The sequence below is a fragment of the Myxine glutinosa genome, unplaced genomic scaffold (assembly GCF_964187855.1).
Source record: "Myxine glutinosa unplaced genomic scaffold, kmMyxGlut1.1 SCAFFOLD_1355, whole genome shotgun sequence".
NCBI lineage: Eukaryota > Metazoa > Chordata > Myxini > Myxiniformes > Myxinidae > Myxine > Myxine glutinosa.
Window position 1 is genome coordinate 100,095 of NW_027617450.1, and position 16,693 is coordinate 116,787.

Below are 16,693 nucleotides of genomic sequence, written 5' to 3' on the forward strand. Positions count from 1 at the left end.
TTAAGTTAAATAATGGATTTTATCAGTTCAGAGTTAAGTTAAATAATGGATTTATCAGTTCAGAGTTGTTAAATAATGGATTTTATCAGTTCAGAGTTAAGTTAAATAATGGATTTATCAGTTCAGAGTTGAGTTAAATAATGGATTTTATCAGTTCAGAGTTAAGTTAAATAATGGATTTTGTCAGTTCAGAGTTAAGTTAAACAATGGATTTTATCAGTTCAGAGTTAAGTTAAACAATGGATTTTATCAGTTCAGAGTTAAGTTAAACAATGGATTTTATCAGTTCAGAGTTAAGTTAAATAATGGATTTATCAGTTCAGAGTTAAGTTAAACAATGGATTTTATCAGTTCAGAGTTAAGTTAAATAATGGATTTATCAGTTCAGAGTTAAGTTAAATAATGGATTTTATCAGTTCAGAGTTAAGTTAAATCATGGATTTTATCAGTTCAGAGTTAAGTTAAATAATGGATTTTATCAGTTCAGAGTTAAGTTAAACAATGGATTTTATCAGTTCAGAGTTAAGTTAAACAATGGATTTTATCAGTTCAGAGTTAAGTTAAATAATGGATTTTATCAGTTCAGTTAAGTTAAATAATGGATTTTATCAGTTCAGAGTTAAGTTAAACAATGGATTTTATCAGTTCAGAGTTAAGTTAAATAATGGATTTTATCAGTTCAGAGTTAAGTTAAATAATGGATTTTATCAGTTCAGAGTTAAGTTAAATAATGGATTTATCAGTTCAGAGTTAAGTTAAACAATGGATTTTATCAGTTCAGAGTTAAGTTAAATAATGGATTTTATCAGTTCAGAGTTAAGTTAAATAATGGATTTATCACTTCAGAGTTAAGTTAAATAATGGATTTATCAGTTCAGAGTTACGTTAAATAATGGATTTATCAGTTCAGAGTTAAGTTAAATAATGGATTTATCAGTTCAGAGTTAAGTTAAATAATGGATTTATCAGTTCAGAGTTAAGTTAAATAATGGATTTATCAGTTCAGAGTTAAGTTAAATAATGGATTTATCAGTTCAGAGTTAAGTTAAATAATGGATTTATCAGTTCAGAGTGAAGTTAAATAATGGATTTATCAGTTCAGAGTTAAGTTAAATAATGGATTTATCAGTTCAGAGTTAAGTTAAATAATGGATTTATCAGTTCAGAGTGAAGTTAAATAATGGATTTATCAGTTCAGAGTGAAGTTAAATAATGGATTTATCAGTTCAGAGTTAAGTTAAATAATGGATTTATCAGTTCAGAGTTAAGTTAAATAATGGATTTATCAGTTCAGAGTTAAGTTAAATAATGGATTTATCAGTTCAGAGTTAAGTTAAATAATGGATTTATCAGTTCAGAGTTACGTTAAATAATAGATTTTATCAGTTCAGAGTTAAGTTAAATAATGGATTTATCAGTTCAGAGTTAAGTTAAATAATGGATTTTATCAGTTCAGAGTTAAGTTAAACAATGGATTTTATCAAATCAGAGTTAAGTTAAACAATGGATTTTATCAGTTCAGAGTTAAGTTAAATAATGGATTTTATCAGTTCAGAGTTAAGTTAAATAATGGATTTTATCAGTTCAGAGTTAAGTTAAATAATGGATTTTATCAGTTCAGAGTTAAGTTAAATAATGGATTTTATCAGTTCAGAGTTAAGTTAAATAATGGATTTTATCAGTTCAGAGTTAAGTTAGATAATGGATTTTATCAGTTCAGAGTTAAGTTAAATAATGGATTTTATCAGTTCAGAGGCGAGTTAAATAATGGATTTTATCAGTTCAGAGGCGAGTTAAATAATGGATTTTATCAGTTCAGAGTTGAGTTAAATAATGGATTTTATCAGTTCAGAGTTAAGTTAAATAATGGATTTTGTCAGTTCAGAGTTAAGTTAAACAATGGATTTTATCAGTTCAGAGTTAAGTTAAACAATGGATTTTATCAGTTCAGAGTTAAGTTAAACAATGGATTTTATCAGTTCAGAGTTAAGTTAAATAATGGATTTATCAGTTCAGAGTTAAGTTAAACAATGGATTTTATCAGTTCAGAGTTAAGTTAAATAATGGATTTATCAGTTCAGAGTTAAGTTAAATAATGGATTTTATCAGTTCAGAGTTAAGTTAAATCATGGATTTTATCAGTTCAGAGTTAAGTTAAATAATGGATTTTATCAGTTCAGAGTTAAGTTAAACAATGGATTTTATCAGTTCAGAGTTAAGTTAAACAATGGATTTTATCAGTTCAGAGTTAAGTTAAATAATGGATTTTATCAGTTCAGTTAAGTTAAATAATGGATTTTATCAGTTCAGAGTTAAGTTAAACAATGGATTTTATCAGTTCAGAGTTAAGTTAAATAATGGATTTTATCAGTTCAGAGTTAAGTTAAATAATGGATTTATCAGTTCAGAGTTAAGTTAAATAATGGATTTATCAGTTCAGAGTTAAGTTAAATAATGGCTTTATCAGTTCAGAGTTAAGTTAAATAATGGATTTATCAGTTCAGAGTTACGTTAAATAATGGATTTATCACTTCAGAGTTAAGTTAAATAATGGATTTATCAGTTCAGAGTTACGTTAAATAATGGATTTATCAGTTCAGAGTTAAGTTAAATAATGGATTTATCAGTTCAGAGTTAAGTTAAATAATGGCTTTATCAGTTCAGAGTTAAGTTAAATAATGGATTTATCAGTTCAGAGTTACGTTAAATAATGGATTTTCAGTTCAGAGTTAAGTTAAACAATGGATTTTATCAGTTCAGAGTTAAGTTAAATAATGGATTTTATCAGTTCAGAGTTAAGTTAAATAATGGATTTATCAGTTCAGAGTTAAGTTAAATAATGGATTTATCAGTTCAGAGTTAAGTTAAACAATGGATTTTATCAGTTCAGAGTTAAGTTAAATAATGGATTTATCAGTTCAGAGTTAAGTTAAATAATGGATTTTATCAGTTCAGAGTTAAGTTAAATAATGGATTTATCAGTTGAGAGTTGTTAAATAATGGATTTTATCAGTTCAGAGTTAAGTTAAATAATGGATTTATCAGTTCAGAGTTAAGTTAAATAATGGATTTTATCAGTTCAGAGTTAAGTTAAATAATGGATTTTGTCAGTTCAGAGTTAAGTTAAACAATGGATTTTATCAGTTCAGAGTTAAGTTAAACAATGGATTTTATCAGTTCAGAGTTAAGTTAAACAATGGATTTTATCAGTTCAGAGTTATGTTAAACAATGGATTTTATCAGTTCAGAGTTAAGTTAAATAATGGATTTATCAGTTCAGAGTTAAGTTAAATAATGGATTTATCAGTTCAGAGTTAAGTTAAACAATGGATTTTATCAGTTCAGAGTTAAGTTAAATAATGGATTTATCAGTTCAGAGTTAAGTTAAATAATGGATTTTATCAGTTCAGAGTTAAGTTAAATAATGGATTTATCAGTTCAGAGTTGTTAAATAATGGATTTTATCAGTTCAGAGTTAAGTTAAATAATGGATTTATCAGTTCAGAGTTGAGTTAAATAATGGATTTTATCAGTTCAGAGTTAAGTTAAATAATGGATTTTGTCAGTTCAGAGTTAAGTTAAACAATGGATTTTATCAGTTCAGAGTTAAGTTAAACAATGGATTTTATCAGTTCAGAGTTAAGTTAAACAATGGATTTTATCAGTTCAGAGTTAAGTTAAATAATGGATTTATCAGTTCAGAGTTAAGTTAAACAATGGATTTTATCAGTTCAGAGTTAAGTTAAATAATGGATTTATCAGTTCAGAGTTAAGTTAAATAATGGATTTTATCAGTTCAGAGTTAAGTTAAATCATGGATTTTATCAGTTCAGAGTTAAGTTAAATAATGGATTTTATCAGTTCAGAGTTAAGTTAAACAATGGATTTTATCAGTTCAGAGTTAAGTTAAACAATGGATTTTATCAGTTCAGAGTTAAGTTAAATAATGGATTTTATCAGTTCAGTTAAGTTAAATAATGGATTTTATCAGTTCAGAGTTAAGTTAAACAATGGATTTTATCAGTTCAGAGTTAAGTTAAATAATGGATTTTATCAGTTCAGAGTTAAGTTAAATAATGGATTTTATCAGTTCAGAGTTAAGTTAAATAATGGATTTATCAGTTCAGAGTTAAGTTAAACAATGGATTTTATCAGTTCAGAGTTAAGTTAAATAATGGATTTTATCAGTTCAGAGTTAAGTTAAATAATGGATTTATCACTTCAGAGTTAAGTTAAATAATGGATTTATCAGTTCAGAGTTACGTTAAATAATGGATTTATCAGTTCAGAGTTAAGTTAAATAATGGATTTATCAGTTCAGAGTTAAGTTAAATAATGGATTTATCAGTTCAGAGTTAAGTTAAATAATGGATTTATCAGTTCAGAGTTAAGTTAAATAATGGATTTATCAGTTCAGAGTTAAGTTAAATAATGGATTTATCAGTTCAGAGTTACGTTAAATAATGGATTTATCACTTCAGAGTTAAGTTAAATAATGGATTTATCAGTTCAGAGTTACGTTAAATAATGGATTTATCAGTTCAGAGTTAAGTTAAATAATGGATTTATCAGTTCAGAGTTAAGTTAAATAATGGATTTATCAGTTCAGAGTTAAGTTAAATAATGGCTTTATCAGTTCAGAGTTAAGTTAAATAATGGATTTATCAGTTCAGAGTTACGTTAAATAATGGATTTTCAGTTCAGAGTTAAGTTAAACAATGGATTTTATCAGTTCAGAGTTAAGTTAAATAATGGATTTTATCAGTTCAGAGTTAAGTTAAATAATGGATTTATCAGTTCAGAGTTAAGTTAAATAATGGATTTATCAGTTCAGAGTTAAGTTAAACAATGGATTTTATCAGTTCAGAGTTAAGTTAAATAATGGATTTATCAGTTCAGAGTTAAGTTAAATAATGGATTTTATCAGTTCAGAGTTAAGTTAAATAATGGATTTATCAGTTCAGAGTTGTTAAATAATGGATTTTATCAGTTCAGAGTTAAGTTAAATAATGGATTTATCAGTTCAGAGTTAAGTTAAATAATGGATTTTATCAGTTCAGAGTTAAGTTAAATAATGGATTTATCAGTTCAGAGTTGTTAAATAATGGATTTATCAGTTCAGAGTTAAGTTAAATAATGGATTTATCAGTTCAGAGTTAAGTTAAATAATGGATTTATCAGTTCAGAGTTAAGTTAAATCATGGATTTTATCAGTTCAGAGTTAAGTTAAATAATGGATTTTATCAGTTCAGAGTTAAGTTAAATAATGGATTTATCAGTTCAGAGTTGTTAAATAATGGATTTATCAGTTCAGAGTTAAGTTAAATAATGGATTTATCAGTTCAGAGTTAAGTTAAATAATGGATTTATCAGTTCAGAGTTAAGTTAAATCATGGATTTTATCAGTTCAGAGTTAAGTTAAATAATGGATTTTATCAGTTCAGAGTTAAGTTAAATAATGGATTTATCAGTTCAGAGTTAAGTTAAATAATAGATTTTATCAGTTCAGAGTTAAGTTAAATAATGGATTTATCAGTTCAGAGTTAAGTTAAATAATAGATTTTATCAGTTCAGAGTTAAGTTAAATAATGGATTTATCAGTTCAGAGTGAAGTTAAATAATGGATTTATCAGTTCAGAGTTAAGTTAAATAATGGATTTATCAGTTCAGAGTTAAGTTAAATAATGGATTTATCAGTTCAGAGTGAAGTTAAATAATGGATTTATCAGTTCAGAGTGAAGTTAAATAATGGATTTATCAGTTCAGAGTTAAGTTAAATAATGGATTTATCAGTTCAGAGTTAAGTTAAATAATGGATTTATCAGTTCAGAGTTAAGTTAAATAATGGATTTATCAGTTCAGAGTTAAGTTAAATAATGGATTTATCAGTTCAGAGTTAAGTTAAATAATAGATTTTATCAGTTCAGAGTTAAGTTAAATAATGGATTTATCAGTTCAGAGTTAAGTTAAATAATAGATTTTATCAGTTCAGAGTTAAGTTAAATGATGGATTTTATCAGTTCAGAGTTATGTTAAATAATGGATTTTATCAGTTCAGAGTTAAGTTAAATAATAGATTTTATCAGTTCAGAGTTAAGTTAAATAATGGATTTATCAGTTCAGAGTTAAGTTAAATAATGGATTTATCAGTTCAGAGTTAAGTTAAATAATAGATTTTATCAGTTCAGAGTTAAGTTAAATAATGGATTTATCAGTTCAGAGTTAAGTTAAATAATAGATTTTATCAGTTCAGAGTTAAGTTAAATGATGGATTTTATCAGTTCAGAGTTAAGTTAAATAATGGATTTTATCAGTTCAGAGTTAAGTTAAATAATAGATTTTATCAGTTCAGAGTTAAGTTAAATAATGGATTTATCAGTTCAGAGTTAAGTTAAATAATGGATTTATCAGTTCAGAGTTAAGTTAAATAATAGATTTTATCAGTTCAGAGTTAAGTTAAATAATGGATTTATCAGTTCAGAGTTAAGTTAAATAATAGATTTTATCAGTTCAGAGTTAAGTTAAATAATGGATTTATCAGTTCAGAGTTAAGTTAAATAATGGATTTATCAGTTCAGAGTTAAGTTAAATAATAGATTTTATCAGTTCAGAGTTAAGTTAAATAATGGATTTATCAGTTCAGAGTTAAGTTAAATAATAGATTTTATCAGTTCAGAGTTAAGTTAAATAATGGATTTATCAGTTCAGAGTTAAGTTAAATAATAGATTTTATCAGTTCAGAGTTAAGTTAAATAATGGATTTATCAGTTCAGAGTTAAGTTAAATAATGGATTTATCAGTTCAGAGTTAAGTTAAATAATGGATTTATCAGTTCAGAGTTAAGTTAAATAATAGATTTTATCAGTTCAGAGTTAAGTTAAATAATGGATTTATCAGTTCAGAGTTAAGTTAAATAATAGATTTTATCAGTTCAGAGTTAAGTTAAATAATGGATTTATCAGTTCAGAGTTAAGTTAAATAATGGATTTATCAGTTCAGAGTTAAGTTAAATAATAGATTTTATCAGTTCAGAGTTAAGTTAAATAATGGATTTATCAGTTCAGAGTTAAGTTAAATAATAGATTTTATCAGTTCAGAGTTAAGTTAAATGATGGATTTTATCAGTTCAGAGTTAAGTTAAATAATGGATTTTATCAGTTCAGAGTTAAGTTAAATAATAGATTTTATCAGTTCAGAGTTAAGTTAAATAATGGATTTATCAGTTCAGAGTTAAGTTAAATAATGGATTTATCAGTTCAGAGTTAAGTTAAATAATAGATTTTATCAGTTCAGAGTTAAGTTAAATAATGGATTTTATCAGTTCAGAGTTAAGTTAAATAATGGATTTTATCAGTTCAGAGTTAAGTTAGATAATGGATTTTATCAGTTCAGAGTTAAGTTAAATAATGGATTTTATCAGTTCAGAGTTAAGTTAAATAATGGATTTTATCAGTTCAGAGGCGAGTTAAATAATGGATTTTATCAGTTCAGAGGCGAGTTAAATAATGGATTTTATCAGTTCAGAGTTGAGTTAAATAATGGATTTTATCAGTTCAGAGTTAAGTTAAATAATGGATTTTGTCAGTTCAGAGTTAAGTTAAACAATGGATTTTATCAGTTCAGAGTTAAGTTAAACAATGGATTTTATCAGTTCAGAGTTAAGTTAAACAATGGATTTTATCAGTTCAGAGTTAAGTTAAACAATGGATTTTATCAGTTCAGAGTTAAGTTAAATAATGGATTTATCAGTTCAGAGTTAAGTTAAACAATGGATTTTATCAGTTCAGAGTTAAGTTAAATAATGGATTTATCAGTTCAGAGTTAAGTTAAATAATGGATTTTATCAGTTCAGAGTTAAGTTAAATCATGGATTTTATCAGTTCAGAGTTAAGTTAAATAATGGATTTTATCAGTTCAGAGTTAAGTTAAACAATGGATTTTATCAGTTCAGAGTTAAGTTAAACAATGGATTTTATCAGTTCAGAGTTAAGTTAAATAATGGATTTTATCAGTTCAGTTAAGTTAAATAATGGATTTTATCAGTTCAGAGTTAAGTTAAACAATGGATTTTATCAGTTCAGAGTTAAGTTAAATAATGGATTTTATCAGTTCAGAGTTAAGTTAAATAATGGATTTTATCAGTTCAGAGTTAAGTTAAATAATGGATTTATCAGTTCAGAGTTAAGTTAAACAATGGATTTTATCAGTTCAGAGTTAAGTTAAATAATGGATTTATCACTTCAGAGTTAAGTTAAATAATGGATTTATCAGTTCAGAGTTACGTTAAATAATGGATTTATCAGTTCAGAGTTAAGTTAAATAATGGATTTATCAGTTCAGAGTTAAGTTAAATAATGGATTTATCAGTTCAGAGTTAAGTTAAATAATGGCTTTATCAGTTCAGAGTTAAGTTAAATAATGGATTTATCAGTTCAGAGTTACGTTAAATAATGGATTTTCAGTTCAGAGTTAAGTTAAACAATGGATTTTATCAGTTCAGAGTTAAGTTAAATAATGGATTTTATCAGTTCAGAGTTAAGTTAAATAATGGATTTATCAGTTCAGAGTTAAGTTAAATAATGGATTTATCAGTTCAGAGTTAAGTTAAACAATGGATTTTATCAGTTCAGAGTTAAGTTAAATAATGGATTTATCAGTTCAGAGTTAAGTTAAATAATGGATTTTATCAGTTCAGAGTTAAGTTAAATAATGGATTTATCAGTTCAGAGTTGTTAAATAATGGATTTTATCAGTTCAGAGTTAAGTTAAATAATGGATTTATCAGTTCAGAGTTAAGTTAAATAATGGATTTTGTCAGTTCAGAGTTAAGTTAAATAATGGATTTATCAGTTCAGAGTTGTTAAATAATGGATTTATCAGTTCAGAGTTAAGTTAAATAATGGATTTATCAGTTCAGAGTTAAGTTAAATAATGGATTTATCAGTTCAGAGTTAAGTTAAATCATGGATTTTATCAGTTCAGAGTTAAGTTAAATAATGGATTTTATCAGTTCAGAGTTAAGTTAAATAATGGATTTATCAGTTCAGAGTTGTTAAATAATGGATTTATCAGTTCAGAGTTAAGTTAAATAATGGATTTATCAGTTCAGAGTTAAGTTAAATAATGGATTTATCAGTTCAGAGTTAAGTTAAATCATGGATTTTATCAGTTCAGAGTTAAGTTAAATAATGGATTTTATCAGTTCAGTTAAGTTAAATAATAGATTTTATCAGTTCAGAGTTAAGTTAAATAATGGATTTTATCAGTTCAGAGTTAAGTTAAATTATAGATTTTATCAGTTCAGAGTTAAGTTAAATAATGGATTTTATCAGTTCAGAGTTAAGTTAAATAATAGATTTTATCAGTTCAGAGTTAAGTTAAATAATGGATTTATCAGTTCAGAGTTAAGTTAAATAATAGATTTTATCAGTTCAGAGTTAAGTTAAATAATGGATTTATCAGTTCAGAGTTAAGTTAAATAACAGATTTTATCAGTTCAGAGTTAAGTTCAATAATAGATTTTATCAGTTCAGAGTTAAGTTAAATAATAGATTTTATCAGTTCAGAGTTCAGATAAATAATGGATTTTATCAGTTCAGAGTTAAGTTAAATAATGGATTTATCAGTTCAGAGTGAAGTTAAATAATGGATTTTATAAGTTCAGAGTTAAGTTAAACAATGGATTTATCAGTTCAGAGTTAAGTTAAATTATAGATTTTATCAGTTCAGAGTTAAGTTAAATAATGGATTTATCAGTTCAGAGTTAAGTTAAATAATAGATTTTATCAGTTCAGAGTTAAGTTAAATAATGGATTTATCAGTTCAGAGTTAAGTTAAATTATAGATTTTATCAGTTCAGAGTTAAGTTAAATAATGGATTTATCAGTTCAGAGTTAAGTTAAATAATGGATTTTATCACTTCAGAGTTAAGTTAAATAATGGATTTTATCAGTTCAGAGTTAAGTTAAATAATGGATTTTATCAGTTCAGAGTTAAGTTAAATAATGGATTTTATCAGTTCAGTTAAGTTAAATAATGGATTTTATCAGTTCAGAGTTAAGTTAAACAATGGATTTTATCAGTTCAGAGTTAAGTTAAATAATGGATTTTATCAGTTCAGAGTTAAGTTAAATAATGGATTTTATCAGTTCAGAGTTAAGTTAAATAATGGATTTATCAGTTCAGAGTTAAGTTAAACAATGGATTTTATCAGTTCAGAGTTAAGTTAAATAATGGATTTTATCAGTTCAGAGTTAAGTTAAATAATGGATTTATCACTTCAGAGTTAAGTTAAATAATGGATTTATCAGTTCAGAGTTACGTTAAATAATGGATTTATCAGTTCAGAGTTAAGTTAAATAATGGATTTATCAGTTCAGAGTTAAGTTAAATAATGGATTTATCAGTTCAGAGTTAAGTTAAATAATGGCTTTATCAGTTCAGAGTTAAGTTAAATAATGGATTTATCAGTTCAGAGTTACGTTAAATAATGGATTTTCAGTTCAGAGTTAAGTTAAACAATGGATTTTATCAGTTCAGAGTTAAGTTAAATAATGGATTTTATCAGTTCAGAGTTAAGTTAAATCATGGATTTATCAGTTCAGAGTTAAGTTAAATAATGGATTTTATCAGTTCAGAGTTAAGTTAAATCATGGATTTATCAGTTCAGAGTTAAGTTAAATAATGGATTTATCAGTTCAGAGTTAAGTTAAACAATGGATTTTATCAGTTCAGAGTTAAGTTAAATAATGGATTTATCAGTTCAGAGTTAAGTTAAATAATGGATTTTATCAGTTCAGAGTTAAGTTAAATAATGGATTTATCAGTTCAGAGTTAAGTTAAATAATGGATTTTATCAGTTCAGAGTTAAGTTAAATAATGGATTTATCAGTTCAGTTAAGTTAAATAATGGATTTTATCAGTTCAGAGTTAAGTTAAATAATGGATTTATCAGTTCAGAGTTAAGTTAAATAATGGATTTATCAGTTCAGAGTTAAGTTAAACAATGGATTTTATCAGTTCAGAGTTAAGTTAAATAATGGATTTATCAGTTCAGAGTTAAGTTAAACAATGGATTTTATCAGTTCAGAGTTAAGTTAAATAATGGATTTATCAGTTCAGAGTTAAGTTAAATAATGGATTTTATCAGTTCAGAGTTAAGTTAAATAATGGATTTATCAGTTCAGTTAAGTTAAATAATGGATTTTATCAGTTCAGAGTTAAGTTAAATAATGGATTTATCAGTTCAGAGTTAAGTTAAATAATGGATTTTATCAGTTCAGAGTTAAGTTAAATCATGGATTTATCAGTTCAGAGTTAAGTTAAATAATGGATTTATCAGTTCAGAGTTAAGTTAAATAATGGATTTTATCAGTTCAGAGTTAAGTTAAATCATGGATTTTATCAGTTCAGAGTTAAGTTAAATAATGGATTTATCACTTCAGAGTTAAGTTAAATAATGGATTTATCAGTTCAGAGTTAAGTTAAATAATGGATTTATCAGTTCAGAGTTCAGTTAAATAATGGATTTTATCAGTTCAGAGTTAAGTTAAACAATGGATTTTATCAGTTCAGAGTTAAGTTAAATAATGGATTTATCAGTTCAGAGTTGTTAAATAATGGATTTTATCAGTTCAGAGTTAAGTTAAATAATGGATTTATCAGTTCAGAGTTAAGTTAAATAATGGATTTATCAGTTCAGAGTTGTTAAATAATGGATTTATCAGTTCAGAGTTAAGTTAAATAATGGATTTATCAGTTCAGAGTTCAGTTAAATAATGGATTTATCAGTTCAGAGTTAAGTTAAATAATGGATTTATCAGTTCAGAGTTGTTAAATAATGGATTTTATCAGTTCAGAGTTAAGTTAAATAATGGATTTATCAGTTCAGAGTTAAGTTAAATAATGGATTTATCAGTTCAGAGTTGTTAAATAATGGATTTATCAGTTCAGAGTTAAGTTAAATAATGGATTTATCAGTTCAGAGTTCAGTTAAATAATGGATTTTATCAGTTCAGAGTTAAGTTAAACAATGGATTTTATCAGTTCAGAGTTAAGTTAAATAATGGATTTATCAGTTCAGAGTTCAGTTAAATAATGGATTTTATCAGTTCAGAGTTAAGTTAAACAATGGATTTTATCAGTTCAGAGTTCAGTTAAATAATGGATTTTATCAGTTCAGAGTTAAGTTAAATAATGGATTTATCAGTTCAGAGTTGTTAAATAATGGATTTATCAGTTCAGACTTCAGTTAAATAATGGATTTTATCAGTTCAGAGTTAAGTTAAACAATGGATTTTATCAGTTCAGAGTTAAGTTAAATAATGGATTTATCAGTTCAGAGTTAAGTTAAATAATGGATTTATCAGTTCAGAGTTGTTAAATAATGGATTTATCAGTTCAGAGTTCAGTTAAATAATGGATTTTATCAGTTCAGAGTTAAGTTAAATAATGGATTTATCAGTTCAGAGTTAAGTTAAATAATGGATTTTATCAGTTTAGAGTAAAGGGGAATACGTCGGCTGGCCTGGGGCAACTGGGGCAAGAGGTGTAGCCAACGATTTGAGCATTCCTCCTTCCCAAGAGCAAAATGAAATGTAGGTGGGGGAAGGATTATAATGTTGAGCACTGGTCGAAGGGGAAAGTGACCAGATCAAAGGTCATTTTGGTATTGGGGGTTGGCAGGGTTTAAAGGTGAAAGGGACTAGCAAGGGGGAAGATGAGGTTTACATATTATTGGGGACAAAGGTGAAATAACAGAGACAGAGACAGACAGACAGACAGAGAAAGAGAAAAAGGAAAAAAAATAAAAAAAATATGTGAAATGAAAGAGTATTGTTTTTGATCTTTTTCATTTTGGATTTCCTTCCTCATTGAGTCGAATCCTTACTACAATTCGCAGACCGGTGTGTGTTTGTCACGCTACTCCTCCTGCAGTTCTGAGCCAGTTTCAGAAGATCAGCTTGGTCCCAATTCATGCATAGGGGTGTTTCTATTTTTCGGACGAAATTTGGCAGATATGTAGCTTATGTGACAAGGATGAAATGATTAGATTTTGGTGACGATGCGGATTCGGATCCGGCTACTAGAATGTTTTAAGTGATTCTTCACCATTGATAGGGTCAAAAACGATACATAGCAGGATATCTCAAAAAGTTGTGGACGGATTTGGACGAAACTTGGTGGACCGGTTGGGTGTATGGCGAGGAAGAATCGATTCAATTTTGGTGAAGACCTGGATCCGGATCCAGCTAGTAGAATTTTTAAAGTGATTCTTCACCATTGAGTGATAACTGATATGGCCAACAAGGCGGTGGTATGCTCTCGACTGAGTGCCGTTCTCGTTGTTATGATAGGGACCGGGATACAACTGTTTCGGGGATCAACCCCAAAGGATCGTGCCGCATGAAAGGCGAACACATCCAGTCTTACACGCCGGGATCCAGGGCACCACTTCCCACATATGAGGTTACTGGCACACATTCGAACTCGTATCGTAGGAAGCAGCCTCGAAGAAATGCCGGCCGATACGTTGTACGCCAGGCTCTGTGATCCCCACAAAGTCTATTCAGTTATTCCATGATATATCGAATGGTTGAAACAAGATGTGAAACGATTTCCCAATCACGAGTCAATTGGAGCGCCAAGCTCTGCATTTGGCCGAGGATAAAAGCAAGGCCTGTAGGCGCTAGCCGCTAGTCGACCTGTCAACACCACCATTCTTCCTCTCGGAACTCACGAAAGTAATCGTTGTTCTGTATCTGTAAACACAAACTATCTTAAATAAGTTAAATCGTTATTTAAGGTTTTTTTTTTTTTTTTTACACCGTTTATACACATTCTCACCTTTGCCCTGTTACTTCATTGCACACAACACAAAAAAATGTAATTTTAAACCGATATCGGTAAAAATTGATCGGCATTCGGCACCGTGACCTTTTCTTTCAATTTCTTCACGAGAAAGAGGTGAAAATAAACTATCACGAGGATTACTGTATTTGCTATTAATATTATTAACCTGGTTATTCTGATTCGCGTATCCCATGCTTGATTTTGCTATTTTATAGCAACATTCAATACTCCTTTATCCTCGTTTTTTCTGGTGGATAATTTAAGGTTTTAAAAATATCATTACGAACAACTAAACAAGTTTCGAGAGAAGGTGGAAAGGAAATAAAAACAATAAAACGATGTTACATCGTTCATCATACCGTATTACATACACCGCCTGTATTTTTACACAGTCTATAGTGCAAACAACGGTTATAATGCATACACTTCTCAATAATGATTACACCGCCTATAATGCATACACCGCCTATAATGCATATACCGCTTATAATGCATACACCACCCGATAATGCATACACCTCTCAATAATGATTACACCGCCTATAATGCACACACCGCTTATAATGCATATACCGCTTATAATGCATACACCACCCGATAATGCATACACCGCCTATAATGCATACACCGTCTATAATACATACACCACCCGATAATGCATACACCGCCTATAATGCATACACCGCCTATAATGCATACACCACCCGATAATGCATACACCGCCTATAATGCAAACATTGCTTATAATGCATACACCGCCGATAATGCATATACCGCTTATAATGCAAACACCACCCGATAATGCATACAACGCGTATAATGCAAACACGACGGATAACGCAATTAAACGTTGACATTTCAACAAGGTCAAAGTTCACACGGAATTCATTCATCCTCTTCCACAATCAAATCCTTCCTGATATAATAATGGAAGCTGGCTTGTGGACTTCAAACAACCATCGTCCGAGCTTGTAGACTCGTAGTTTGTTGGTTCTGGGTTGTATTGACACTCTCGGTGTCGCTAGTGATTTTTACCTGGTGGGTGGACTCATTGTGCCGTTGAGCAACTCCACCCCAGTCCCCTCCATCCAAATTTCCAGTTTTGCCTCATGAGTTTTGTTCTGTATCCATCTTGTCCACCCCATGCATCCTTTCCTGCTCATGATTGCTCCCCAGCGTCCCCACACCCATGGTTTGTCCACCTCCGTCTTGGCCTTCAGCTCTGCTGTTGGTGTATTTCCCCCTCTATTCTATTGCGTCCACGGAGGTATATATATATATATATATATAACTCCGTGGTTCCGTCCTGTTAGATTCAGTGCACTAGTACCAACTCTTCCACGAGCCTCGACTATGTGAACCAAAATAATAATAATAAAACGGTTTCACCGGACGCTGTCTGAATTTGTCCCGATCGCGCATGCGCATTGAGGAATTCAATAATGTTTAAGCGTTGAAGCCGATTCAACACAGGGTGTTTATAAAAGTCCCTATTTATTTAGTTACCTGGTATTTCTCTGAAATAGATAGAGACTTTATAAACACCCTGTATTTGGCCTTTAGTCAGGTTCACTATGTTTTTCGTTCAAAATTTTGGTAGATTAGCAAAACTATACATTTTTGGAATATTCAGAGCATGAGGAACCCAAAAATTAATGTTGGCATTTGCGTAGACACCTTTGCGAAAATGACACTCAGGACAGTGATGAAGATTTGTAAAAGCATATTCCTGAACGGTATAGACCTCGTAGATCCTGTGTATAGGACTTATAGTTCAATCTGATACTAACAAGGCTGCTTTCTTGCTTTATAAACCCATCTATCTATAATTCCAGTAATCTCTGTGTGTATGTGTGTGTGTATGTATGCGACAACGATTTCTCGACAACTACCGGTCCGATATACTTGAAACTTGCCAGGTATATTGCTGGGGACCCGAGGATGTGCCTTTTCAAGGTTTGAAATTAATCGGACAAGTACTTACCGAGCTATGGCGATTTAGCCGTTCGCCGTTCGCTTTGGCGTTGCGAATGGACCAAACCATTGCATGTAAATAGAGGGGGGGGTTCTGTGGTCGTTGCGAATGGACCAAACCATTCATGTAAATAGAGGGGGGGGGGTTCTGTGGTCGTTACTGCCACGTGGTTTCAAAGTTTTTTTTTGTTGTTGTTGTTTGCACGCATGATTTTTTGCACCCACGTACGGGCACGCCCTAGGATGTTTACACACACACACCCCTACACAAAATTTTTTTTTTGGCAAGGAACGGGCACCCACGTACGGGCACGTCCTAGCTTATATATAGTACGGGCATGCCCTAGTACCTATAACTTCAAAGGACTTGCAATATCATGTACTAGCAGAAGTACCCGCATTGCCGGGCGGGGGAGGGGAGGGGAGGGGAACGGGGGGGAGGGGAGAAGAGGGGGAGGGGAGAAGAGGGGGAGGGGGAGAGGGGAGAAGAGCGGGGGGATGGGGAGGGGGTGGGATGGGGAGAGGGGGGTGGGAGAGGGGGGTGGGAAAGGGGGGTGGGAGGGGGTGGGGAGAGGGGGGTGGGAGGGGGTGGGGAGAGGGGGTGGTGGGAGGTGGGGAGGGAGGGGGGGAGAGGGGGGGAGGGGTGGGAGAGGGTGGAGAGGGGGGAGGGGGGAGGGGGGAGAGGGGGGAGGGGGGAGGGGGAGGGGAGAGGGGAGGGGGAGGGGAGAAGGGGAGGGGTAGGGTGGAAGGGGGAAGGGAGGGGGAGGGGGGAGGGGGAAGGGGGAGGCCAGTCAACAATGACGTTGCAGTTCTCATGGTCGGAGAGCAGCACAACAATCGCGACATAGTCCTGCATATTCGCAACAGC

The 16,693-nt window shown here is 30.5% G+C and overlaps 1 protein-coding gene across 6 annotated transcripts in view; it reads right to left on the minus strand.

Moving 5' to 3' along the window:
• The window catches only part of ARL6IP4 (ARF like GTPase 6 interacting protein 4), a 76,172-nt gene extending 61,954 nt beyond the window's left edge, over positions 1 to 14,218 (minus strand). Inside the window, exon 1 of one of the 6 annotated variants that reach the window (XM_078769134.1) lies at positions 14,018 to 14,218. Coding sequence is in view for 4 of the 6 variants with exons in the window: in XM_078769129.1 (XP_078625255.1) it covers positions 13,936 to 14,044 (109 nt within the window). In the remaining 2 variants the exon portion in view is untranslated. Of the gene's footprint in view, positions 1 to 12,889; positions 12,993 to 13,431; positions 13,645 to 13,845 lie in introns of those variants that run through there. The other 5 variants (XM_078769129.1, XM_078769133.1, XM_078769132.1 and 2 more) reach the window with 5 other exon arrangements.
• Between the last annotated feature and the right edge of the window lie 2,475 nt (positions 14,219 to 16,693).